The sequence below is a fragment of the Ailuropoda melanoleuca genome, chromosome 2 (genome assembly GCF_002007445.2).
Source record: "Ailuropoda melanoleuca isolate Jingjing chromosome 2, ASM200744v2, whole genome shotgun sequence".
Lineage (NCBI taxonomy): Eukaryota > Metazoa > Chordata > Mammalia > Carnivora > Ursidae > Ailuropoda > Ailuropoda melanoleuca.
The window spans coordinates 9,586,193-9,612,187 of record NC_048219.1 but is presented as its reverse complement, the minus strand read 5'-3'; the positions used below and the strand labels follow the sequence as shown (position 1 = coordinate 9,612,187).

The following is a 25,995-nucleotide window of genomic DNA, read 5'->3' as shown; positions in this document are numbered from 1 at the left end:
AGCCAGCGAGAGAGGGAACACAAGCAGGGGGAGTGGGAGAGGAAGAAGCGGGCTCCCAGTGGAGCAGGGAGCCCAATGCGGGGCTTGATCCCAGGACCCCGGGATCATGCCGTGGGCTGAAGGCAGATGCTAAACGACTGAGCCACCCAGGCGCCCCTAAATATACTTTTAAAAGCTCAGTGAAGTTAGGGGTACTTCACCCTATAATTTTTTTTTCCTTTTCAGAGATTCCAATGAAGTGAGCTCAAGTAATTTGTTTAAATAACAGTATTGTGTGTGTGTGCCCACATACATGGGAACAGATACGTTATATAAATTAAACTAATCCTTACTGATTTCCAAGTCTTCCTGAGATGCTAGGATTGCCGTTTTTACTTTGTACTTCAGATTCATTCAGCTGAAACTAGAACGGGCCACACCAGCTGAACGCCAGCTTGTCTTCAATGAAATTCTCCAGGCCGCTTACCAGCTAATGGTGGATGTATTTGGAAATTACGTCATTCAGAAGTTCTTTGAAGTAAGCCTTTGTTCTTTCTATTCTTTGACGTTAGAGAATCTCCAGAGTGTTTTGATTTTCATTAGCTGTTTTTAGAATGGCAGTCTCATTCCAGTCCTCAAAATGAAGTGTGTGTGGTCTTTTTGAAGAGCTTTTAAATGTTTCTCCAAGTTATTAGCGGCAGTATATCGTTTAAATACCCAAGCAGATGTGCCAGTCTATTTTAAGAATGTGTTTGGAGAACCGCTGTCCCCATTTAGGATCCAGCACATTATTTCTGATTGTTATGATAGATTCACTAAACATGTCATTTTTAGAGGAAATAATCCTTGTAGGATAACTTTAGCAGGATCATGATAAAGTGTTCTAAAAAAATGGATTTTTAGGATTCCTAGAGAGTTATCTTTGAATGTCAACTGTAGTGTTTTTCATCATAAACTACAGTCATGAGGATTGTTAAATGCTGCTTTTTAGGCGATCCTTCAGCCTTAGTTTCCTCTTTTACCTCTGTTATTATGAATAAAGTTCACTCTTGTTACCATTGCTTTTGGAAAGGATTAATGAGATTGTTGGATTAATGTCTGTTGCCCCTACTAAATGAAAATGTCGGAAAGGCAGGGATTTTTTGTATGCTGTTGTAACCCTGGTGTGCTGCTATCAGCAATTCCAAGTCCTAACTCCAGACAGGAATGAGACATTGAGATGAAGAACCTGGTACAGGGGAAAATGCTGGAACTGCACATTACCTGCTCCACACAGAAGAAATTTGTCAATTTTATACATCTTACTTTGTGTGAAGATTTAAAAAAAAGAAAATGGCTCACTCACAACTTTTGTATTCCTACCTTTTCTCACAAAGACTGAACTTCTTTGATTCTTGACTTTTTAGTGATACACTAAGAAACCAACGTATTTGTAACATTTCTATTTACTGAGAGTTTGTGATTAAATTCTGAGCAAAGTGAAAATGCAGTGTCTTTTAAAGGAATTTTAATATTTTGTAAACACATCTGTCATCTTTGTGGTTTGTATTAACAGCAGTAAAAATCATTGCTATTACTTTAGTTCTTGTAACAAAGAGTAACCTTTTTGTGGTCCCTGTAAAGTTATTGTAATATTTGGTAGCAAACAGTCCATGTACCCTTGCGAAGGTTAGAGTTAATCAATTGTATCTTTAATTTGAATGTTTGTGCTTTTTAAATTGATCCAGTACTCGAGGGAAAACTATCAGTCAGAATCAGTTTGGGGAATAAGCAAAAACTGGGGGTGCTGTACTAGATAGAGTCCATTTAAAAAAATTATTTTTAATTTTTTAAATTTTTTAAAATTTTATTTGAGAGAGAATGAGAGAGATAGTGAGCACAAGCAGGGGGAGGGTCAGAGGGAGAAGCAGGCTTCCTGCTAAGCAGGGAGCCTGACACGGACTCGATCCTGGGACTCCAGGATCATGAGCTGAGCTGAAGGCAGTCGCTTAACCAACTGAGCCACCCAGGCGCCTGGATGCGGTCCATTTTTAAAAATTCAGAGAAAGATCTGAAAAACTGTTGATTCTTGTTTCTGAGATGCATCTGTTGAATTGCTGAAGTAATACCAGTGGCTTTTGATCCTGTGCCTCTTAACCCTTAAATTTCACTTAAAATTTAAAATCCCCAATTAAAAGTAAGAAACCAACATAAAATGATGTATGTTTTTGATTTTAGAATGTCTTTCCGCCACCGTCTTGTCCCAGGTAGAAGAATGTAGAGCTCTCCAGCTCTAGAGTTCTTGTGCAGGCAGCAATGGCTGACTATAGCTGTATGATTTGGGGGCAAGCTAGAGAACGTCCGTGGCTCACACAGCATCCCTGGCCCATAGTTCCCTTGTGTGGAAACTGAGTGGGTTTGGGAAGCTGATTATATATAAAATCTCCTCCAGTCTCATGATGATGTCATTCAAATGAAAATAAAGAGGCAGGGATGGACAATCCTTCTAGGAAGAGTTTGAACATTTGTGCGGCCTTACCTCTATATTATTCTACTAACTTGTCCCTAGACTCTGTTGCCCTATATAAAGAGAAAATCTGAATTCTTAGAGTGATGTAGAACCCTAATTCAAAACAGAATGTCCATATGTTAAATTTCATGTGGATGAAAGAGGAACTTCCTAACCCACGGACCTTAGACACCTGAGCGCTATAGATTTGCTCCAGGAAGTCCTTGAATCTTTCCCGTACACTGTCTAAGTAAGGTTCCAGTAAACAGTGTCTCCCACATGTATTACTATTTTCAGAATAAATGTAGATGTTCTTACAGTTAATAGGAATATAGATTCATAGTATCAGTGAATTAATGGCAGCTTTAGGAATTACATGTTTGTTTAGCAGATAGTAGTGAAATTGCTGCTGTTAGATACCTGAGAAGTTTTTCAACATTAAAATGGGTTCCTCATAATCAGAGGCTGAGAATTCTTGGCTTGAAAAAACAAAGGGTTTTTGATCAAAAAGGTTTAGTTAGTTAATCACAGGGTGACAGGGCTGAAAGAGGTTATGCCCGTGGTTGATACAGAGTAATGGATGCTTTGCTTTCTCCGGTTTCTTCCCTTCCATCTAAGTAATGCTGTTCACCCACACATTCTGTCTAGTTTGGCAGCCTTGAACAGAAGCTGGCTTTGGCGGAACGGATTCGAGGCCACGTCCTGTCACTGGCACTGCAGATGTATGGCTGCCGCGTTATCCAGAAAGCTCTTGAATTTATTCCCTCAGACCAGCAGGTAATTGTAAGTTTCCCCTTTAACTTTTCTCTTGGTGTTCGATGTTTCTCCATGGTACATGTAGTGAACGCTGTAAATTTGTCAGTCTTTAGTTTTCTTGTACAGTTTTTTTTGTTGTTTTATTTTTTGGGGGGGGGGAGTTTGGTGCTTGTGGCTGCCTTTCTGTGCATGGCAAACATGAACTGTGCAATTAATTGTGTGAATTTACAGTAGATCAAGTGTCTTATGTTAAAGCCATTGGTTTCAAACACTCTTCTCATTGACCAGTCTACTAGGTGCCATTTTACAGGTCGGTGTTTTGTTGGACAAGAATTAAAGCAGTTTAAAATGCTAGAACTGACCACTCCAACAGATCAAATCTAAGTTTGATTTCTAGTTAGATGATCTAGCCCACCTGCAATTTTCCTTCACTTCTTCCTTATTCATGCATCCCACCACCTTCCACTGAGAGAGTGCCAGGCGCTGGCACGGACATGACGAAGACTGGTCCCTGCCCGCAGAGCACCGTGTTGGAAGAGCCGCGGAAAGCGCGCTCACGTGCTCGAGGCTTCACGGGAGGCTTTGCGGGAGGGGGAGTCCAGGCTGAGGAGGCGTGAGGAGAGAGGGGACAGAAATCTGAACTGTCGGGTGCTGTGCGTGGGGCTGACACCGAACGCTCCTGAAGCCGCCCGTGGCTTCTGGAACAGTGGCAGAGCCGGTGCAGCTGTGTGCGCGCCGGGCGGTGCCCTGAGCCCCAGCTGTGCTGACCCGAAGCCGCGGCCTTTGGGCTCTGGACTCACTCTGCCCTTCTCAGGGGAGGTGCTGGCCACGGTCTGGCGATGATGAGCCACTTGCCCTCGCTGAGAACGAAGTTCGGTAATGAGACTCTTTGTTACGGACTCAAGTTCTGAGCCAGACGAGGCCCCGCCACCTCCAGTTCAGCACGCATCACGACACGGTGAAACGCCGCCGTGGTGTTGGCAGGGGCCGTGGAAGGCTGGGGGAGCCCGGAGTCCTTCCCGCGTGAGGCCCGTGGATCCGCGCGTCAGGACGCTGGGGAAGGCAGGTGTGGGGGCCCGGGGAGTTGGGCCAGCGCTCAGCCCTGGAGTTGCAGCGTGGGGTTGTGTGTGAGGAGTGAGAAGCTGGGGCCGAGCTGCTCCTCTGTTTCCCCTAATGTTCGGATCATTATCAGTCTCAGTTTCCCTGCAATTCTCATGGACGAAAACTTCATGGCTGAATTCTTCCTCTTAAATTTTCTTGTTTCTTTTGAACATGGAAGTTCCTTACTCTTTTTTTGACTATAATGCTCACTTGCTCAGAGAAAGCAGGAGGAATGTTAGAGTTTCTCAGTCTTTGCCGTCTCTCGTGACTGTGATAAATTGTTGATTTAGTCTCCATCTTTTCAGATCTTACTGTTTTCTCTTTTCTGATCGGATGGCTACGCTGTAGTAGTTTTTCACTTCTTTCTCTTTCCCCTGAGTTGTGCTTTTCTCTACTATATTTCTGTGTATTTTTTTCTTTTCTTTTTTTTAAAGATTTTATTTATTTATTCGACAGAGATAGAGACAGCCAGCGAGAGAGGGAACACAAGCAGGGAGTGGGAGAGGAAGAAGCAGGCTCATAGCGGAGGAGCCTGATGTGGGGCTCGATCCCTTAACGCCGGGATCACGCCCTGAGCCGAAGGCAGACGCTTAACCGCTGTGCCACCCAGGCGCCCCGTCTGTGTATTTTTTTCTGATCTGGTTTCTTTGTCTACCTTGTCCTGGGCCTGGTATGATTCTTCCTGTTATGGATAGTTTACTGTTTTCTAGACGGAAGTTTATTATTTTAGGTGAAATTAACTTTTCTCCAGGGGAGTTTTTACCTCTTTGGGCTCCAGAACATATGCAGGGAAGCCACCTCCCCTTTATTTTGATTAAAAGTGTTCCAGTTTTTATATATATTATCATTCTCCACTTACCGTTCCCATATTTCCAGAATAAATGTTTTTCCTGACATTTGATTGATTACTTTAGGAAACTTTCCTGAGTCTGTTGCCTTCGGCTTGTTTAGTCCCTGGCATTGTAATCTTGAATTTCTTTAATGGAATAATCTCTTAGTTGCTTTGACGTATTCCACATCTCAGAGATTTAAGACATGGTTCTCAGAAGCATCACCATTGTGGAGTAGCTTGTAGTTTCCACCATAAATACATATTTGGCATGGGGAGCAAATAGACAGATTGGATGTGGCAAGGAGATTGGGCAGCAGGTGCCAGAGCCCAGCCATGGTACAGGTATTCAGCTTCAAGAAAGGGATCCAGTGAAGATCTTACCATTTCTTTCCTGTACCTTTGTCACCTCCACTTATTCCCTACATGCACACACTTGCTCACATGCTCAGTGTCGCACTCCCACAATGCCGGTGTCTGGTCTTCTCCTGTATTCCCTGAATTTCTCGTACACACACATGCCTTATGCACTTGCCTAACTCCACATCTGGTCTTCTGTGTTCCCTGAGAGTACTGTTCCTGCTGTCCTTGCTGCCACTGGCCTGGCAGAAAGGTCTCTTTGGAGTTCCAAACTTGGGTTAGAAATCTGGGTCAGTCGCTATTTACAGTCTTGATCATGTTGGTCACTTAACCCTCTCTCGGTCACCTCCCTTATATATGTGGGTGGAGGGTATGTGCAGGTGCTTTACTGACCCACATTGTTTTACCACACAGGGTCCAGATTGTTTGGGTTTGAATCTTGGCAGTGTAGGTCTGTGATTTTAGCAAGTCAAATAATGTGTCCGTGCCTTGGTTTCCTCATCTATAATAGTGTCCAGTGCATCAAACTGTTAGCAGGATTCACTGAGTCATAACATGTTAAGCACTTACAGATATGCCTAGCCTACAGTGAGCTGTAGATTGAATCTTCTCATTATTAATGACGTGTACCCTGTGGGGTTGTCATGTTAAGAACATGATAAATTATACCCGAAATTCTTTAGTATAGTGTACGTCATACAGGTTCCTTTCTATGGATGTCTGCATTTTTAAAAAGTCTCTGAGGTCTTTTGCAAGTCAGGGAAGTTTTTTTAAAAGACGGGTTACTGTTACAGGAAAGTTGCTAATCCGTGGAGACACTGCAGTCCTCATTTGGTGCTGCTGTGTTGTCGTCACGGTGCCACAGCTGTGTGGTCCCACTTCATTATCATAGATGCCCTGCCTAGTGCTTTGTGTTGGGTAAGAGACTGTTCATTGTCTAGGTGTTTGGCTTGCTGTGATTCTGGTGGTGCTTTCTTTCCTTGTCTTCTAATAGAACGAGATGGTTCGGGAGCTAGACGGCCACGTCCTGAAGTGTGTGAAAGACCAGAATGGTAATCACGTGGTTCAGAAATGCATCGAATGTGTGCAGCCCCAGTCTTTGCAGTTTATTATCGATGCGTTTAAGGGGCAGGTAAGTGACTTAAGAAAGAAAGGAACCAAGTTTTTGGGTGTTTGCCCTGTGAGTGGAGAACAGGGTAGCATTTGTGGGGTGTTCCCACATGGCCACACCACCAGAGATAGCTTCTAGTTTCTCCTATTTACCTGTATGTCGTAAGAGCCTCTATGCTCTTAGCACCAGCTTCCAAGCAGAGCTGACATTTTCTTATACCATTTTTCCGGAATTGCCCTTAATTGGCTATTACCATTAATTTCTCTTTCCTAAAATATCGCCCTCACACCCTCCTAAGCTGCGTGGAAAAAAGAGAGTAAAACACACTTTTTGGGTCTATGAAATCGTTTTTTGTTTTTGCTTTTAAAAGGAAAAAATGGTAAATACCAAGTAGATTTTCAGGTGCAGTCATGTGTACTGCTAAGCCTAGATTGAAATGGGATTTTAGAGTTGTTTGCTCAGTTATGGTAGCGGTAAGGAGATGGCAGGCATTAACCTAGGGGGTTGTTTGGGTTTTCTGAGTTAATGAAAAAAGAGTGGATTTTTTACTCTAAAATTAAGATCTTATGTTTATCAAAATAAACAACAAGGAAAATAAAAGGATTAAGCTGCCAACAGGGAGAGAATATTTTCAAGGCGAAATTGCCAAAGAATTAATAGCAGATATAGGAAGAACTCCTGTAATCAAAGAGTACAGTACAGATTTGTGCAAAAATGACCACAAGCCCTAACAGACAAAAGAAACACAAATTGCCAGTAGACATAGGACAGAGTAATTCCATCGGTAATCAGGAAGATGCAGAACAAGGGGACAGCTGATAGACCACTGTTCCCCCACTGGTCGGCCTCTGTGTCCTGGCAAGACTGTGGGATCCGATCACTGTCGGGGAGAATAGACATTAGCATAGCCGTTTGGAAAATCATTTTGCATCGTCTTTCAAAGTTCAACATTTATATTTCCTGTGACCCAGCATTCCTCGCCTAGGTGTGTACCTGGTGGAACACCTACACGCGGATACTAGAAGACATATTTCGACATGTTGAAAGCAGCCTTAGTCTCCTAGGAAAGACTAACGAATCCAGATGTCTCAGCAGAGGGTTAGACAGAAATTAAAGTAACAAACTCAGGTACTTGCCCAGCAGAAGCTCCACAGTATAAGTAAATACTTGAACATAAAACATAACGTTGAGTGTATTAAGTTAATTCATTACAGACTGTGAGTTTTTAGCATTTTTATAAAAGCGAGCAGAACCGTACTTTACACTGTGGAAGTGTGCAGTCGTACACGTGCAGCTGCACTTTAAAAACCACGTAGAAAACATTGAGCGCCGACGCTTGGTCAGTATCTAGTGCGAGCTGTTATTATTATTCCTGTGATGATTTTTTTTTTTTAAGATTTATTTATTTGAGAGAGAGAGCGAGTAAGCGCACAGGGAAGGGGCAGAGGGAGAGACTCTTCAAGCAGACCTGTGAGATCGAGACCTGAGCTGAAACCGAGAGTCAGACGCTCAGCCGAATGAGCCACCCATGTGCCCCCTGTGATGATTCTTAAGAACAGACTTGAGGGGCAAGTTACTCCATGTCATTCTCGCTAGCTTTGTACTAGGAAGGCCAGAATCGAGATTTGTGGTCCAGAGCTGAAGCCCGTGTGCTTATCTTCTCCAGACCCAACAAAAGAGGAAGCTTTTCTTGCGTATGGCTGGGAAACACCCTAATTAAATTTAGAAGATTGCAGTGTGGTTAGGTGAAAGCATTTAGGATTTGATCCCATCCTTTCCTTGTTTTGTTTTTAACCCTTTTCTTCAACGTGGACTCTTAAGTTTAAGTGTGGTTTTTTATGACCTCTACTAATTCTCTGTCCATTCTAGGCTTCTTGGAAAAGAGTTTTTCAGCTCTGAATTTATTTATGTCTCTAAATTCCTAGGATAGTTGTGAAACGAGTTTACACACATGCATACATACACACCTTGTTATTTGTAGGCAGAACTCAAATGTGCCATTTATAATTTGGGCTTTGAGTCAGACTAGGACATAATATTCTGGCTTTGTCAGTTACTATCTGTATGACTGCAGGCACACTGTAGAAACTTCTAGGAGCTTCAGAGTTCTCTTCCCTATGCTGAGAATAATCATCACTCACTCTCTCTCTGAGTCTTTGGGAAGATTAATGGAATAATGTATATGAATGACACCGAGGCATTGAAAGTGGCAACTGTCATTTTTGGCTCTGTTGTTTGTGTCGTCTGCCCTAGGTATTTGCCTTGTCCACGCATCCTTACGGCTGCCGCGTGATTCAGAGGATCCTGGAGCACTGTCTCCCTGACCAGACACTCCCTATCTTAGAGGAGCTTCACCAGCACACAGAGCAACTTGTACAGGTAGTGGAGTTGCCAGTAGAGTAACTGCAAACACCTGTGGGCTCGTGCAGGCCCAGAGCTTGTGTGTTTTCTCAGCACAGGTATCTGTTCCAGAAGAGTTAATGTCAGTGTGTTTTAAATACCCATTGAAGCTTTGGGGCAAGTTCTCGTTTATGCCATCCTGGTTTGTGCTTTTTGAATGCGGGCGATGAAGGGAGGCCTGGCCTCGGAGTGAAGGGCGTTGCCTGCCACCCTTCTGTCGTGGACTGGCTAGCCGTGTCCCCTTAGGCAGGCCATTTAATCTCTCTGGGTCTCAACTTCATCATTTCAAATGAACTCAGTGGATTAGGTGACTTCTTTTTAGCTTTGACACTTTCTTTTGCTTCTGCCACTAAAAAATTTCTCCCCAATCACAGTAACCAGTAGAACAGTTTCTACGTAGTATTGTTGTACTGAAGCAGCATTTTTGATGGAGTTTGTTTTGGTGGGAGGTGGGAGGTTATAAATGTATTAAATCCTCATTGTAGAAAAAAATTAGAAGTGCAGAAAGCAGCAACAAAAGAAGTCATCCACGATCCTACCATGCAGAAGCAAACGCATCTGGCCTTTGCACTTGATTTTAGAAGTATTATTTGTACATTCTTCATTTTTGCCATCTTACAAGTAAATATTTTTGCTTCGTTATACACATTTGTTCTCTCCAATACCTTTACCTTGAGATGAGTGACTATATCTGTTGTGTGCTTGTGATGTTATTTAATTAGGTGGTGTCTGTTTTGTTGGACATAAACTTTATTTCCCATTTTTCTTAGAGATAAACTTCTGTTTGAGAGAAAAATAGCTCTTTATTCCCAGCTATGCCTTCCTTCCTTTGTTTCTTTGTTTTGTTTTGATTTTAAGTGAGAAGAGGCCTACTCTTTTGTGTCTCGTAGCTTATGAGGGAAGAACGCAAAAAGGACCTTTGGGCATAAATACAGAGAGAACTATTCTATCATTTGGTAATATGTTCCTCTTTTGTAGTGATAGGGAAAAATTGTCACTCCCTATCCATTTTTAAAATTCGTAAATGTTCATTAGCATTCAGGTAAGCCATCGTGGTGCCATTGGAAGGTGGGTAGGTGTTGATTAGATGTAAAGATTTAGGTAATCCACAGAACTCATTTTTACATAAATTTTATTTCTGTTGTTCCTCAAACAGGATCAGTATGGAAATTATGTAATTCAGCATGTATTGGAGCATGGTCGTCCTGAGGATAAAAGTAAAATTGTAGCAGAAATCCGAGGCAATGTACTTGTATTGAGTCAGCACAAATTTGCAAGGTGCGTGGTTCGAATCACACGGACTCCATTTTCCAGAAAAGACGATAAAATAATATTTCAAGTCTAGAGAGAAAGAATGAGTTTTCATTCTCTTCTTTTTTAAAATATTTATTTTTCTCAAAGTATATGTAGCTTAAAAAGTCAAATGGTTCTACTATAAAGTATAAAGTAATGCAGGTCCCTTAATGCCTCCTCACTCCACTTTGACATCTGGGGATTATGTTCCTGAAGAACTTAAATCTTACACTTTGGTGAACTGGACATTTTATTAATACTTACTTGTTCGGAATTGTGAAATATTCTTTACTCAGTTTCTTCTCTGGTGCCAAAATTAAGAGGCTGCGTACCATATCTCCGTATACGGCATCCTTAGAGTCTCTTTTCCAGTCTTCGTATTACGCCAGGTCAAGGATAGAGAGCACTCGTTGTCACCAGATTGTGAAAGATGTTTAGGTGACTTATGATTAGCAGTGGTTGGAGAAGAAATTGTTGGCCTGTCCAAGGGATTAGCAGTATGGTCTTTGTAAGTGGAATGTGTGTACCCTGCAGCACAGCATAGGTAATTTGTATTTGGGGGGTATTTTTCTTTGGTTTTTAGGATAGATTGCAAAGCAGGTATGATTCTGCAGCCTTGAAATTTTATAACATTGTAGCATGGAAAAGAGAGAAAAGATATAAAAACACTCATAGATCCAGTGTTTCAGTAGCCTGACCATATCAGGGTCTGTGACCTTGTATTTTATTTTTTTTTTTTTTTTTTTTTTTTTTTTTTGACATTTGGCAGGACCAGGGAAGTAGGGGCAGAATCTCAGAATTTTTCCTTGGGTCACTGTCCTCTGTTTGCTTTTTTATTTTTTTTTTTGGGGGGGGGTTGTATTTAATATCTCACTCCTAGGTATAAGTATAAATTAATATTACAATAGACTTGTGGTCTAGTAATGACTGAGTAGCTACTTTGGGCCTAATCCTCCCACAGATAACAACTATAAATTGTGGACAAAATGCCAGAAAACCTTGCTGAAGGCATTAAGCTGTTAAGAGAGTGGCCAAGAGCAGGTAGATACCAGAAGGGATTGGGGGAGGGGAGGCTTGTTGATACTTGGAAGGAGGTAATTGCGCTGGGGAAATCTCCCCCCCCTTTGAGTTTTTTTTTTGTATTGAGTTGTATCAAGGTATAATTGACAAATAACATTATGTAAGTTTGACGTGTGTAATATGTTGGTTTGATAAGTTTGTATATTGCAGTATGATTACCACAGTGGCGTTAGCTAACACCTTTATCATGTCATATAATTATTATTTCTTTTTTGTGTTGAGAACACCGTTAAGATCTAGTCTCTTAATGACTTTTTAAAATACAGTGTTGTTGACTATAATCAGGAAATTTCCCAGTTTTAATTGGCTTTTAGCTTATAGGCAGTTCCCATTCTGCCCCATGCAGGGCTTCTAAAGTTGGGATAAAAAAATCTCCAGTGCTCCAGTGTTTGCATGGGACGAACTTGAGGCAGCCTGGCTAAGGGTGAAAGAACCGAACTGAGACTCCTCTTGCGTGGGAGAAGTTTGCAGCTTGAGTTCAGCCAAGTTACCTGCACTAAGTAAAGGAGTGGGGGAAGTAATATCCTTGGGGGAGTGTAACAGAACTCAGTTTCTACTGTGTATCATTATGCCTAGAAAGCAGGAAAATGTGATATGGCCTCTAGTCAAGGAAAAAAAAAAAAACGGAAGAAGAAAGAAAAAACTCCAGCTAGTTCCAGACCACCCTGATATTAGAGTTAGCAGAGAATGTTTATAAAGCACCTTTTTTTTTTTTTTTAAGATTTTATTTATTTATTCGACAGAGATAGAGACAGCCAGCAAGAGAGGGAACACAAGCAGGGGGAGTGGGAGAGGAAGAAGCAGGCTCCCAGCGGAGGAGCCTGATGTGGGGCTCAATCCCACAACACCGGGATCACGCCCTGAGCCGAAGGCAGACGCTTAACCGCTGTGCCACCCAGGCGCCCCTAAAGCACCTATTTTAATTATAGTCCAAGATGTAAAGGAAGATACGATCATAACGAATGAGAAGATGTTAGTAGAGAATTAGAAGCTTCGTTATGAAAAGAGGGGTGCTGTGTGGCTCAGTTGTGTTCCCTCTCTCGCTGGCTATTTCTGTCTCCATCAAATAAATAAATAAATAAAATCTTTTTTTTTTTTAAAGGCAGCTTTATTATAAAAAGAACAAAATAGAAATTCCAGAATAGAAAAATAAGTCCTCTGGGGGCACCTGGGTGGCTCAGTCGCTAAGTGTCTGCCTTCGGCTCAGGGCGTGATCCCGGAGTCCTGGGATCGAGCCCCACATCAGGTTCCTCCACTGGGAGCCTGCTTCTTCCTCTCCCACTCCCCCTGCCTCTGTTCCCTCTCTCGCTGGCTGTCTCTCTCTGTCAAATAAATAAAATCTTAAAAAAAGAAAAAGTCCTCTGAAATAGAATTCACTGTTTGGTTTTAACAGTAGATTAGAGATAACACTAGAAAAAGCTGATATACTTGGATCAATAGAAATAAAATAGATTAGTGACTTTCTTACAGTTTTGATGATGACCCAAAATAAAAAGTTTCATTGACTTTGCATGCACGGGCACAGGCATACACATGTAACTGAAACCGTGTTGTCCGTGATTAATTCTGATTCTTACTGTTCTGTTTCATTTTTTTTTTTTTTTAAAGAAAAAGCTGGTTACAAATCACTAAGTTGATCTCACCACCCACAAATGGGCTGGGAACTGTAGTTTCAGAATGCCTAGAATAAACTTTAAAGACTGCAACACTCTCGATCATGTATTAAGGTGGAAGTCTTTGGCCGAGTGGGATCCCATGGTGGTAGCTGATTTACCTGCTTGCTTTCTTGGAAGACAGGTCAGTGTTGAGGATTGAGTCCTGTACCCAGAAAAATGAGTGTCCTGTCCCCAATACAGTTTAGTAGGAAGTCCTGGTTTTTTTTTTTTTAAAGATTTTATTTATTTATTCGACAGAGATAGAGACAGCCAGCGAGAAAGGAAACACAAGCAGGGGGAGTGGGAGAGGAAGAAGCAGGCTCATAGTGGAGGAGCCTGATGTGGGGCTCGATCCCAGAATGCTGGGATCATGCCCTGAGCCGAAGGCAGACGCTTAACCGCTGTGCCACCCAGGCGCCCCAGGAAGTCCTGTTTTAATCCTGACCAGTTGTTGTAGGGGAAGCAGGCCTGGAGTGGGTGAAAGTACAATCCAGTCAAGCAGTCCTGAAATGTGATGAATTCTGCTCCTGAACATTTGGAGATCATGACAGGCTTTGTGCTTTCTGAACAGGATCAGTAATATCTTAAGTCCCTTTTCTGCTAGGGGAGAAACCTGTGGCTACTAGGAGATTCGCTTCCTCAGTGCCGCACTTGGAGCTCACACTAGAATAGTACCGTATAGTAGTTGCATAGTGCTGTAGAGGGAGGGTGGGGAGGGAAGTTTCTCTGCAGTGCTGTGTCAAAGGGGAAGAGGCTCTTGGCTTCATCAGACTTGACTGATAGTTCAGCAGACTTGACAGACACTGTGGTTTTTTTTTTTTTTTTAAGATTTTACTTATTTATTTGACACACAGAGACAGCAAGAGAGGGAACACAAGCGGGGAGTGGGAGAGGGAGAAGCAGGCTCCCCGCTGAGCAAAGAGCCCCATGTGGGGCTCAATCCCAGGACCCTGGGATCATGACCTGAGCCGAAGGCAGACGCCTAACAACTGAGCCACCCAGGTGCCCCAGACACTGTGTATTTTAAGAAAGGTAGAATAAATGACTAGTAGGATGGTAGTTCGTTCGGTCTTTTTTTTTTTTTTTTTAAAGATCTTATTTATTTATTAGAGAGGGAGAGAGAGAGCATGCGCAGGGATGGGGAGGAGCAGGGGGAGGGAGAGTCCCAAGCAGGTTCCGAGCTGAGTGCAGGGCCCAGTCCTATGACCCCAAGATCACAACCTGAGCTGAAGCCAAGAGCTGAACGCTCGACCAAGCCACCCAGACGCCCGAGAATTTTGTTTTCCATATAAAAGTTCAGTGTGCACAGTGAGCTAACACTGAGAGCGCCATGGAACAGCATCCTCTTACCGCGTCAGAACTTGTGGAGTAGGGAATTCTTCCGGTGATAGTTACTGGACTTTTCAGATAGCCAGAGGACTGGCCTCTGGAAGGAGTAAGACAGGGTCCCTGCCTTAAGGGACTCCTGAAGTAGGTATACGTGTCCTTTTTCAGGCCCTGAAGGCAAAAGTTAGACAAATGGGTGAAATATTAGGGGAGAGCATGTTTTGCTTTAGTATGTAAAGAAGAGTGTTTCACAGAGCCATTCGCCCATGTGGTAGGTTGCCCTAGAAAGTAATTACTTCCAGATTATGAGAAATTCCCAGCAGACGCTAAGTGGCCATCTTTCAGGCCTGTCATAGAAGAGCTTCCTGCATTAGCTACGTAGCGTCTGGACTCTTTAAGTTCCTTTTCTCTGTGAGAGTTCTGTGACCCAGAGCAGCTTGAACTTTCTGCAAAGCCTCTAACTGCACACCGACCCACCAGATGTCCTCTTTGTCAGGTGTTGGCTCCAGTGATAGAAATACAAATAACAGGTATTGTTCTTTGACATCACACAACTTCCTCGTACCCACAGAGCCACAGATGCAGAGTAGTGTTGGTTTTTAATCACTTGGAGATGGTAAATACCCATTAGCACAGCCACGTGTAATTTACTCGCTGCCTTTGGCCCCTGGATTCAGCGTAGCCACATTCCTGTTTTCCTTTCCCAAGACGACGTATGTGTGCAGTATTTAGAAATGCCGGCAGACCTGTAGGGTGATTCTTTTTTTTTTNTTTTTTAAAGATTTTATTTATTTATTCGACAGAGATAGAGACAGCCAGCGAGAGAGGGAACACAAGCAGGGGAAGTGGGAGAGGAAGAAGCAGGCTCACAGCAGAGGAGCCTGATGCGGGGCCTCGATCCCATAATGCCGGGATCACGCCCTGAGCCGAAGGCAGACGCTTAACCGCTGTGCCACCCAGGCGCCCCATGTAGGGTGATTCTTGGTCTTAGACTCTGAAGAGCCAGCATGAGGCTGTTGGATGAGTGCCATGGTTCCTGCTCACACCCTCCTTGACTAAGTGTGCAGGGCTCCCCTCCCCTGTGCCACGCTCTGGTTGGCACTAGAGAGAGACATCAGGAAGGCTTGTTCCTGACCTCTGCACTTAGAAAGGAGAGGACTCATGGATTTTGGTGGTGTGCTGGAATTATCATCATTACCAAGTGCATCTGTTAAGCTGTCACGTGAGCCTCCTATGTGAGTCCCGTCACTTAACCTGGGCTTGTTATCCTCACCTGTGAGAAGGTTGGGCCTGCTATTCCCCCAAGACCTGGTCTCAGCCACGGTTCACATGGGCAGCCACAGATGGCAAAGGGGGAGACTCATAGGGCCAGACAGTTGGCGAATTGATCTTCCAAAAATGTCAGGCTCTCTTGCTGCTGACTGTGAGTCAGGGCAGAGGCCAGACAAAAGCAGCCTAAGAAGGTCTTTGTTCTAAGAGTTGTCCCTGGATTTGTCTCATTACAGTAATGTTGTGGAGAAGTGTGTCACTCATGCCTCCCGTACGGAGCGTGCTGTGCTTATCGATGAGGTATGCACCATGAATGACGGTCCCCACAGTGCCTTATACACCATGATGAAGGACCAGTATGCCAACTATGTGGTCCAGAAGATGATCGACGTGGCAGAGCCAGCCCAGCGGAAGATCGTCATGCATAAGGTAGGCCAAGTTGGACAGATCTCACTCAGAAAGTGTGCAAGGCCTGAGGTTCTTGACATTTCTGAAATACAAATGAAGGTAGACAGCTGGCTTCTTTTTGTGGAGTTTGTCACTGGACTAGGTCTCGTGCTGTGCTGTTTCTTTTTATCTAGAGTGGCCATCGTCTTCGTGTTTCAGTAGCTCGCTGGTGTGAAAGAGTCTTAAACTCCCATCTTGGTGAGGGGTTTCCCTCTGTGATCCTCAGGGCATGCTTCTACTCCTCGGCTCCTAGGACACCACTCTCAGTCCAGCAAATCAGCCTGCTTGCCTTACTTCCTTTTCTCACTCTTTGCTCTCATGCATCCCACCACCTTCCACTGAGAGAGTGTCAGGCGCTGGCACGGACATGACGAAGACTGGTCCCTGCCCGCAGAGCACCGTGTCGGAACCGCGGAAAGCGCGCTCACGTGCTCGAGGCTTCACGGGAGGCTTTGCGGGAGGGGGAGTCCAGGCTGAGGAGGCGTGAGGAGAGAGGGGACAGAAATCTGAACTGTCGGGTGCTGTGCGTGGGGCTGACACCGAACGCCCCTGAAGCCGCCCGTGGCTTCTGGAACAGTGGCAGAGCCGGTGCAGCTGTGTGCGCGCCGGGCGGTGCCCTGAGCCCCAGCTGTGCTGACCCGAAGCCGCGGCCTTTGGGCTCTGGACTCACTCTGCCCTTCTCAGGGGAGGTGCTGGCCACGGTCTGGCGATGATGAGCCACTTGCCCTCGCTGAGAACGAAGTTCGGTAATGAGACTCTTTGTTACGGACTCAAGTTCTGAGCCAGACGAGGCCCCGCCACCTCCAGTTCAGCACGCATCACGACACGGTGAAACGCCGCCGTGGTGTTGGCAGGGGCCGTGGAAGGCTGGGGGAGCCCGGAGTCCTTCCCGCGTGAGGCCCGCGGATCTGTGCGTCAGGACGCTGGGGAAGGCAGAGGCCGTGTCGGAGTCATAGAAGTTCTAAGCCTGTTCGTTCGTTCATTCCTTTACTTGACTGATGTGTGCGTGCTCAGAGCAGGCCCTCCTTTCAGCAGGGCTCCGGTATCTGTGGGTAGGGCAGTAGTGGTGCTGGGCAAATACAGGGGAAGGCCATGTGAGATTGTGTCAGGCTCTGTTCTGTTGTGGGGGTACAGACAAGGCTCCCCAAGAGAGTGACATTTGAATACAGCTCTGAACCATTCCAGGCAGAGGGAACGTGGTGCATGAAGGCTTAGGAGCAGGAGACAAGACTATTTGAGGAAGTGAAGTGTGTTCGGTAGGGCAGGCCTGTGGTGCCAGGTCACATTTACGTTTCACATGTTTGTCCTGGCTGATGAGGAACTTCGAGGAGGGCAGGCAGCCGGAGAGGACGCAGGGAGGAGTCTGGATGGGCGGCTTTAAAGCCAGGAGGTGATGGTGGCTTTGGGATTGAAGACAAGTGGACAGAACAGGGCTTGGCAGCTGGCTGATGGAGGGAGTTGAAAGAGGAGGAAGAGTCCCACAGAGCCAAAAAACTGAGAATTTTTCAGCTTTCACTGCTAGGCAGTGTCCTTTTCAGCAAGAGGCTGATTCCTTTCCACCTCCCACTAAATCAAGTGAAAAATGGAGTTGAACAACAGTGCACATGCGTGTGCACAAGAGTCGTTAGTTTCTTGTCTGGGAAAGGAGAAGGGTCAAAGTTCAGTGGCTGGACTTGGCAGTCAGCCAGTCCCAGGGACAGAGAGGTGAAAGAATTGAATGTGAGTATCAGTGTTTCTAAAAGGAGAGCCGCCAAAGAGCCAGGGGGGTCCTGAACCTCACGTTCTAATGTCAGAAACACCAGCCATGTCTGTCGTCCTCACTACCGCCCACGTGAAAGTGTGGCATTATCGCACGTTCTTTTTACAGAGCTGTTGAGGCGAGTGCTCTGGGCCACACAGCTCGGAATTGGACCCAGGGCTGTTCGCGGTTCCCCACACGGGCTCGTAGGTGAGAACGGAGTAGCTGCTGTGGGTCCGTGTCCTGTGGTGCAGCAGTGGTTTCTAGAGCTACTCGAGACTTCCTTGCCTTGCGGACCTGGCCAGCCAGACAAAAGGAGTGGCCTGCATGGAGCTCTCCACGTGGAGAGCGTCCGTGTGCCCTGGTGTGGGTGTGCAGTGTGTGCGAGTGTGCAGGTGTGCGTCGGGGGGTAGCAGGCTGGTAAGGTCCTTCACCGTTGGTGGAACCTTTGGCGGCTAAGCCGGTGACGGTAAAGGCGGTGTGCTCCGTGTCCCAGCCTTGGCAGGTGGAAAGCTCCATGAGCTTCCGCCAGAGGAAGGGTGGCTCCAGCGAGGAAGCGCCTCTCGTGTCTGGGATGCTTGATGGGGACCCACCCAGGGACTGGAGAATAGAAGAACACGAGCCGAACCTGGGTGCAAGAGGGCGAGGACCAGACAGGCGCAGTGAGTGGAAGTGTGACCGCTACAGGACCCGGCACCGCGTAGCCAGCGTGCCTTCGGGGCTCGTCAGCAGAGTGGGGGTGATCACACCTGCTGTACGGGGCTTCAGTGAACAGTACCTGGCCCACACTAGTCCTTTCTGTTGTTGTCAGTAGCTTTCCGGGATCCTCTGTGAACTGGAGGACGGGGTCACGTGGTGTGCTCAGGGTTCACGGTGCCAAGAAAGACCACCCACTCCCCCACCGCTGAGGGGAGCCGAGGTGCCTCGAGTGGGGCTAGCAAGGCTGAAAGCACGCCTCGGAGGCTGCCGTGCCGCGCGGTGTGGTTGTCAGGCAGGACGCGCGTGTTCCGCGTACTGACCTGGAAGTGGTCTGTGGCCAGCCGCCTCCCGAGCCCTCGCGCCCCTGCTCGGCATAGGAGCTCCTCCCTCCTCCCGCGCTCAGCTCGGTCCCTGTGGCTGTCGAGCGGTGGGGCTTTGACCGAAGTGGGGAAGGTGTTGCCTTGCACGCACGCTTCGGGCCTGGGGAGCGCGGCGGGAGCCGGGGGTCGGCCTGCAGCCGGAGTAACCCACGCTGTGCTTCTCCCCAGATCCGGCCCCACATCGCCACTCTGCGCAAATACACCTACGGCAAGCACATCCTGGCCAAGCTGGAGAAGTACTACATGAAGAATGGCGTTGACTTAGGGCCCATCTGCGGCCCGCCTAATGGTATCATCTGAGGCAGTCACCCTGGCCCCTCATTCCCACTGACCTCACTGGCCCTCTGGCGAATCCAACCAGCAACCAGAAATGTTCTAGTAGAGAAGCTGAAATGGGTAAATGGTTGCTCCAGGATTACCCGCTCCTCCAAAAAAAGGAATCAAATCCACAAGTGGAAAAGCCTTTGTAAATTTGTTTAATTTTATTATGCATAACATGTACTAATTATTTTTTTTAATTGACTAATTGCCCTGTTGTTTTACTGGTGTATAGGATACTTGTACATAGGTAACCAGTGTACCTGGGAGGCCACATATTTTGTTCAATGTTGTATCTATATTACACGTGTGGAAACTTTCAGGGTGGTTGGTTTAACAAAAAAAAGTTTAAAAAAAAAAAGAAAAAAAGGTTTTTAACCCATTTTGCCTTGCTGGCAAGTTTTGCAAATAGCTCTTCCCCACCTCCTCATTTTAGTAAAAAACAAAAACAAAAACAAAAAAACCTGAGAAATTTGAATTTTGTTAAATGACCCCAAACTGGCATTTAACACTGTTTATAAAACATATATATATATATATACATATATATATATAATGAAAATTGTTTTAGAGTTGCTAAAGCTTCAGTTTATGACATTAAGTTTATGAAACTTCGAAAAATTGCCTTTTTTGGAGACTATTATGCTGAAGAAGATGTGTAGTTTGTTTTGTGAGGAGGAGATGTGAGCTCCTAGGATGTCTTTTCAAGGCCGGGCGGGTGTATTTGTTCACTGCCTACTGGATTTTTTTCTGTTAACATTGAAAGGCAAAAATCTGATTATTTAGCATGAGAAAAAAAAAATCCAACTCTGCTTTTGGTCTTGCTTCTATAAATATATAGTGTATACTTGGTGTAGACTTTGCATATATACAAATTTGTAGTATTTTCTTGTTTTGACGTCTAATCTGTATCTATAATGTACCCTAGTAGTCGGACATACTTTGGATTGTACAATTGTACATTTGTATACCTGTAATGTAAATGTGGAGAAGTTTGAATCAACATAAACACGGTTTTTGGTAAGAAAAGAGAATTAGCCAGCCCTGTGCACTCAGTGTATATTCACACCTTTTATGGTCGTAGCATATAGTGTTGTATATTGTAAATTGTAATTTCAACCAGAAGTAAATTTTTTTTTCTTTTGAAGGAATAAATGTTCTTTATACAGCCTAGTTAAATGTTTAAAAAGGAAAAAAAATAGCTTGGTTTTATTTGTCACCTAGTCCCACAGTAGCAAGATCCTTTCTAAATGTTATTCAAGATGATTCAGTTCACACTAGTGTTTTTTTTTTATCCTGAAAAAGTAATGTTTTGCTTATTTTGTGACAGTCATAAGGACGTGCAAAGTTCAGCCCCGCCCTAGCTTTCCTTACAATCAGAGCCCCTCTCACCTTGTAAAGTGTGAATTGCCCTTCCTTTTTGTACAGAAGATGAACTGTATTTTGCATTTTGTCTACTTGTAAGTGAATGTAACATACTGTCAATTTTCCTTGTTTGAATATAGAATTGTAACACTACTCGGTGTACATTTCCAGAGCCTTGTGTATATTTCCAATGAACTTTTTTGCAAGCACACTTGTAACCATATGTGTATAATTAACAAACCTGTGTATGCTTATGCCTGGGCAACTATTTTTTGTAACTCTTGTGTAGATTGTCTCTAAACAATGTGTGATCTTTATTTTGAAAAATACAGAACTTTGGAATCTGAGTTTATGCTTCTGTGTTAACTCCTCCTCTCCCCCTTAACATTAGTGCCCCAGGACAGCCATCACCTTCTTTGTGCCTTTTTTCCTGCTTGTTTGGTTTCTGTTTGTAGGAGGGTTGGGGGTGGGATTGGAATATGGATGGGATGGCGGACTGATAGCTCTGGAGTCCATTTTGACCCAAAGATGTTGGCTTTAGCCTGCGTAGTGCTTTCAAAAGCAAGACTGTTGGTCCAGATTTCCAACTTCTGTTGAAAAATCGGAGTATCTGCCTCCCTGGGTCCGGGGTCTGCCCATCAGTCCCAGGGAGCATCCTCAAAAAGCCGGTGTCCTGCGGCAGGACCCAGTTCGATGCTCGTCATTTGCTCTTTCTGGCCTTTGTGGTGTTGTGAGCCTGGGGTCTAGATTCAGCTCCATCAATTACAGATGTCTCCCGCTCTGGTACGCGCGGGGCATCTCATTTCCTGAGGTGGGCTGCCGCGAAGGCATCTGTCTCAGCCTCCTTTCCCTAGGCCCCCTTCCCTGTCCTCAGTTCGGGCTGCTGCTGCCCCCTCCCGCCCAGCCATGTTCGCACACGGAGCCTGGCCCAGGCTGGCCCGCGAGCCCAGCGCACTCATCTGCTCATCACCCTCAGACGGGGGTCCCTCCGGTGTTCAGTACAGGATTCTAGCGCACGGACGTGGGCCTGCCACCACCTTTGCCCCTCGGAGACCGGTCGGTGTTGGCAGCTACAGGATAGGCTCAGCCAGCGGGGCCTGCTGGGAGGCCAGGTGGGAGCCCGCATACCTCATGTCTGCAAGTGGAGCCCCAGACCGGTCGCAGAAGGAACTTTGCCTGATGCCCTCCTGAAGGTAAGGGACTGTCACTTGCAGGCTCTGTGGTCCTGGGAATAAAGGGAGGGAAAGGAAGCTGAACTAAGCCAGGTTTCAAGTCCAGGACCTCATTGTGCATCAGTAGCTGAAATCGGGTCCTTCCCGAGGCTTCCCTCACTGATAGTCCTCATGGGCCCACCGGAGACCATACACTAGAGGGAAATTGCCATCTGTCACTGCCTGTGCGGCTCAGTGTCACGGCTCTGGAATCGGACCAGGTTCAAATACGGGTCCCTCCACTCACTGTGCCTGGGGGTGTTACTTCCATCTTTAACCACGCTCCTCCCCGGACACTGAAGGTGCTAATACGTACATGGATAGTGGTCTCACTTCGTGCCTTGGAAAGTCAGGGCTGTGGAGTGGCCGCGTTCACCGGATCCTCGCGGAGGCCGTGTGCAAAGCCAGCCAAGCGGGAGGCTTGGGTTTCTCTCTCCCATTTGCCCACCCACCATCGTTGTGACCTTAGGCGAGCAGCATGACCTGTTGGAGCCCCCCTGTCCCTCTTCGCTGAGACTGGAGGAACCGCTGCAGCTGTGTGAGCCGGAGCTCACCGCAGACATGGGTCCAGGGCCTGGCGCGGACTGGACGTTTGCTCCCATGTTGGTTTTCTTCCTTTCCACCTGGACCGCTGACGTTCGCACTCCGCGTTTCCTTCTCTCCCTTTTACTCTTAGCATTTCAGGCAATGTTTTGTCTTGGCGGTGTCTTAGCGGCAGCAAGCAAAGTACTCAGCTGGCCATGTGATACCCCCTCCCCGCCACAGTGAGAGAAGGTAGGTCGTGAGGATGACGTGACATCACGCAGCTCCGCACCGCACCCGGCTCCTCCGTGTAATGAATGGCTGCTATCGATCATGTTTGACCTTCGGCTTCACTCATCCAGCGTCTGCGCACGGGTTTGGGTGAAGCCAACAACCCTTGTCCGTCATGTATAAAGTCACTTGCGGTGAACTGGTCTCATGAGGAATGGGGTTGCCCCACATCTGGGGAACAGGTCCGGGATCTGAGGCTGTCTTCTGGAATCTGACCGGTGGGGCTGAGGGTAGCTCCCTCGGTGCATCACGGCGGGGGGTGGGGGGGATGGGGGGAGGAGCAGAGCAGACCCCGCCCCCTGCAGGATTGCGTTTCCATCCTGGGCCCCTGTTCACCTTCGCGTCGGCCGCCCACCAGTCCTGCCCCAGGATGTGGTATCCCGGTCACCACCTGCCGGATAGCTGCGCTCTTGGGTTTCTCTTCCGGAGTCCTTGCTCCAGCACTGTTTATATAATGCTCTTTTCCCTGGTCGCAGGGCTTTACAGTGTACAGAACGCATTCATATTTGTGATTCCTTGATCCTCGTGAAAGCCTTGGGGGGTAAGGGTGGTAGACGTTGTCAGCCCATTATACAGATGAGTTTGAGATCCCAGCCATGCAGCGAATGAGGCAATAACCAGGTTAAGGATTTTATCTGAAGTTTCCTGACCCCCAAGTCCAGGGCTCTATCCGCGCCGTCTTGCTCTTGCCACCTTCTGTTAGCCCCAGGAATAGCTGCCTTCTGTCTTTCCAGGGCTCAGAGTCGGGTTTCAGAGGCAGGAGGCCCCGGAGAGGCTCTGGAAGCATCTTGGGGGAGGAAGCTGGGGACCTCATGTAGTTACCAGCGGCAGCCACACGAGAGTGCTGCTGCCTAAAGAAAGCATTTTAGAGGCCAAAGGACTCTGGGCTCCAAGGTCAGGGCTGGGATGGGTTTCCCCAGGCTTGAGGGGCTCAGGAGAGGAGTCCCCCCCCAGAGACCAGAGGTCCAGCATCCGTCCTAAGATCGAGCTTCCCCTCTCCTCCCCACCGTCCCCAGCTTCTGGGTATAGGGCCAGTCCCTCACTCTGGCTCGGGGATGGCGGGGTTTGGTCATGCAAATCTGGCTCACGGGCCCCAGCGCTGCCTTGGACTCCCTGGGTTACCTCTGCAAAACCACTGACTTCTCAGAGCCAGCTGTCACCAGAGCAGTAACCCAGCCCTGCCGCCCCCACTGGGATGGCATGAGGTCAGGTGGGTGGGGCCAACGCGGGCAGCCCCATGTCTCTGTTAATACAACCAGAGGCCCTGGTGCCCCTTTATGGGGCCACATCCCTGGCTTCTGCTCCAGACTTTCAAACAGCTAAAACCTCTAAGTCTTTTTACGATCCCAGCTCCCACACAGGCCTTGTGTGACCTCTGAACCTTCTTCCTCCCTTCGGGCACTTGGCATAGGGCCAGGCACGTAGAAAGCCATAAATAGGAGTTGTTGTTAATGATCATTGCCTCCGATTTTCCCTGCCATGTGGGGGCCCTTGGAATCTTCACTAGAGTGACTATTCCATTTACCTTCCCAGTGAGGACCCTTTCAAGCGTGAAGCCAGAAGCACAGAGTTATCGCCTCTCAGTAGCCCGGGGCCCTGCCTCCTGGGGATCCCCCCACCCCAGTGCCTTCTCCTCCCAGTTGAACAGGGCTTCCGACACGAGAGGACATTGTGGAGAGATGGGCTGTGGCTTCCAGGCCGGGTTGCACGGGACATTGCAGCGCCGGCGTGCTCTCTCTCTCAAGCATTGCTTGCTCGCTGTCTAGGACACGACAGCGAGGTCCCCGTGGGGAGGGACCGGGATCTCCTGCTGCCAGCGGTCACACCTGCCACCTTGCAGGCAGAGCCTCGAGCCTTCCAAGACTGCAGGCTGGCGAGAGAGGCCAGGGCAGACCCAGCCAGCCCAGTGCCCCTGAGCTCCCGCCGCCCTGGACCTGGGTGAGACCATCCATGCTGGTGGCTGTTCTAAGCTGCTGTGTTTCGGGGTCATTTGTTACGCAGCCGTACGTAACAGCCCCCAAATTGGGGTAGCCCGGGATGGTCCCCGGCAAACCAGGGGGCCTGTTTCTCATTTCTGCCGGGAGGCACACGCTGCCCCCAGTCGGTGCTGGCCTCTGAGAGCCAGCTTCTGCCCCTGCTCCTGCCCCTGGCACCCTCCCCAGGTTCCTCCAGGAAACTTCCCGGTGCTTCTCTGAGGCCAGGGTGGAGATGGGTCTTTGGGGTGGGGCTGGACCAGGGATTCTCAGGAGGCCACAGCTGTCGTGTTCCAGATGTGGCTCAACCTCGGTCTCCCAGTCCCAGCAGAGGGCTCGGGCCTGGAGTGCCCCGCGCAGGGAATGGCTGGAAAACAGCAGCCAGTTGAGCGGTGGGTCTGGTCCTGAGCCGGGCGCTGCCCTGCGTGACCCTGTTCACCTCCCTCAGACCCTGGAGTGGGACAGTCCCTCACTCTAACTTCCATGGCAGGAACGTGGCCTGAGGTCACGACCCGGTGGCCGACCCGGGATTTGACCCCAGAGTCCCCAGGCCTCCCCTCAGAGCCCGGGCTGCTGAGTCCCTCCCTGCTTCTAACCCTGCGAGGCCCTGGTCCCAGGGCCACCTGCAGGGTGCTGGGAATGAAGTTTGCCCCCCGGACTGGATCCACGTATGGGTGAGGAGACGGAGGCCCAGGGCCAGGGAAGGGACCTGCTAGGGGCACGCAGGCGGTGAGGGAGCGAGCAGGGACCTGTCCCACGTGAAGGCGGTTGGCTGTTTCTGCCCACGGCCGCCCTGGGATGCCGGCTCTGTCAGCTCCCAGTCTGTGCCCCCCTGGCCCGGGGCAGCGGCTCTGGAACTGGAGGCTGAGCTTTGGACGCGAGTCTCCATGAACCTCAAAACACTCAGAGACGCAAGACACACCCACTCTCTCCGTGACATTGGGGCTGCTCAGATCCCATGGCCTGGGGAGGGGGTCCCCTTGCCCGCCTCAGGCCTCCTTCTCATGCCGTGCTCCCCGCTCTGGGTCACTCTCCTGCACCCCCGTCTTTGGCTGTCCCCCAGCTGGGCTGCTCTAGCCCCAGGATGAGGTGAGAAAGAAAAAATATTTTTAGAGAGCCTTTTTTTTTTCTTCCAGGAAAAGGACTCCAAATGTGCAATTTATTCCCAGGAACGGGGGTGTGTTAGTGGGATGGCTTCTGGAATGGCAGTGCCCCCCTACCCCTCCTCCCCCTCCCGCTCTCTCCCTCCCTTTCCTCCACATCCCTGCAGCCCCATCCTCTCCCTCCCCTTGCGGGGGAAGACCCATGGCTGGGCCTGTCCCCCACCTCCCCCGGAACCATTTCGTAGCCCTGTGACCTTGGCCTGGCAGGAGTGGGCCACCCCATGGAAGGAAGGGCTTGAAT

General features: G+C 47.7%; 1 protein-coding gene and 2 non-coding genes across 18 annotated transcripts in view; all 3 read left to right on the top strand.

Moving 5' to 3' along the window:
* Positions 1–20,941, top strand: part of PUM1 (pumilio RNA binding family member 1) — a 128,222-nt gene extending 107,281 nt beyond the window's left edge. For 13 of the 16 annotated variants that reach the window (XM_011230729.3, XM_019804591.2, XM_019804584.2 and 10 more), the window contains 7 exons: positions 388–517; positions 3,116–3,250; positions 6,508–6,645; positions 8,878–9,003; positions 10,181–10,302; positions 15,884–16,076; positions 19,080–20,941. In XM_011230729.3, coding sequence (XP_011229031.2) covers positions 388–517; positions 3,116–3,250; positions 6,508–6,645; positions 8,878–9,003; positions 10,181–10,302; positions 15,884–16,076; positions 19,080–19,211 — 976 coding nt within the window. In that variant the 3' untranslated portion in view covers positions 19,212–20,941. The remainder of the gene's footprint in view (positions 1–387; positions 518–3,115; positions 3,251–6,507; positions 6,646–8,877; positions 9,004–10,180; positions 10,303–15,883; positions 16,077–19,079) is intronic. The other 3 variants (XM_011230726.3, XM_019804590.2, XM_019804585.2) reach the window with 1 other exon arrangement.
* On the top strand, positions 4,056–4,140 carry LOC117801291. Its single transcript, XR_004623805.1, has one exon. It is a non-coding gene; the product is annotated as a small nucleolar RNA SNORD103/SNORD85 (small nucleolar RNA).
* LOC117801290 lies at positions 16,797–16,881 on the top strand. The gene has a single exon (XR_004623804.1). It is a non-coding gene; the product is annotated as a small nucleolar RNA SNORD103/SNORD85 (small nucleolar RNA).
* Positions 20,942–25,995: the final 5,054 nt, after the last annotated feature.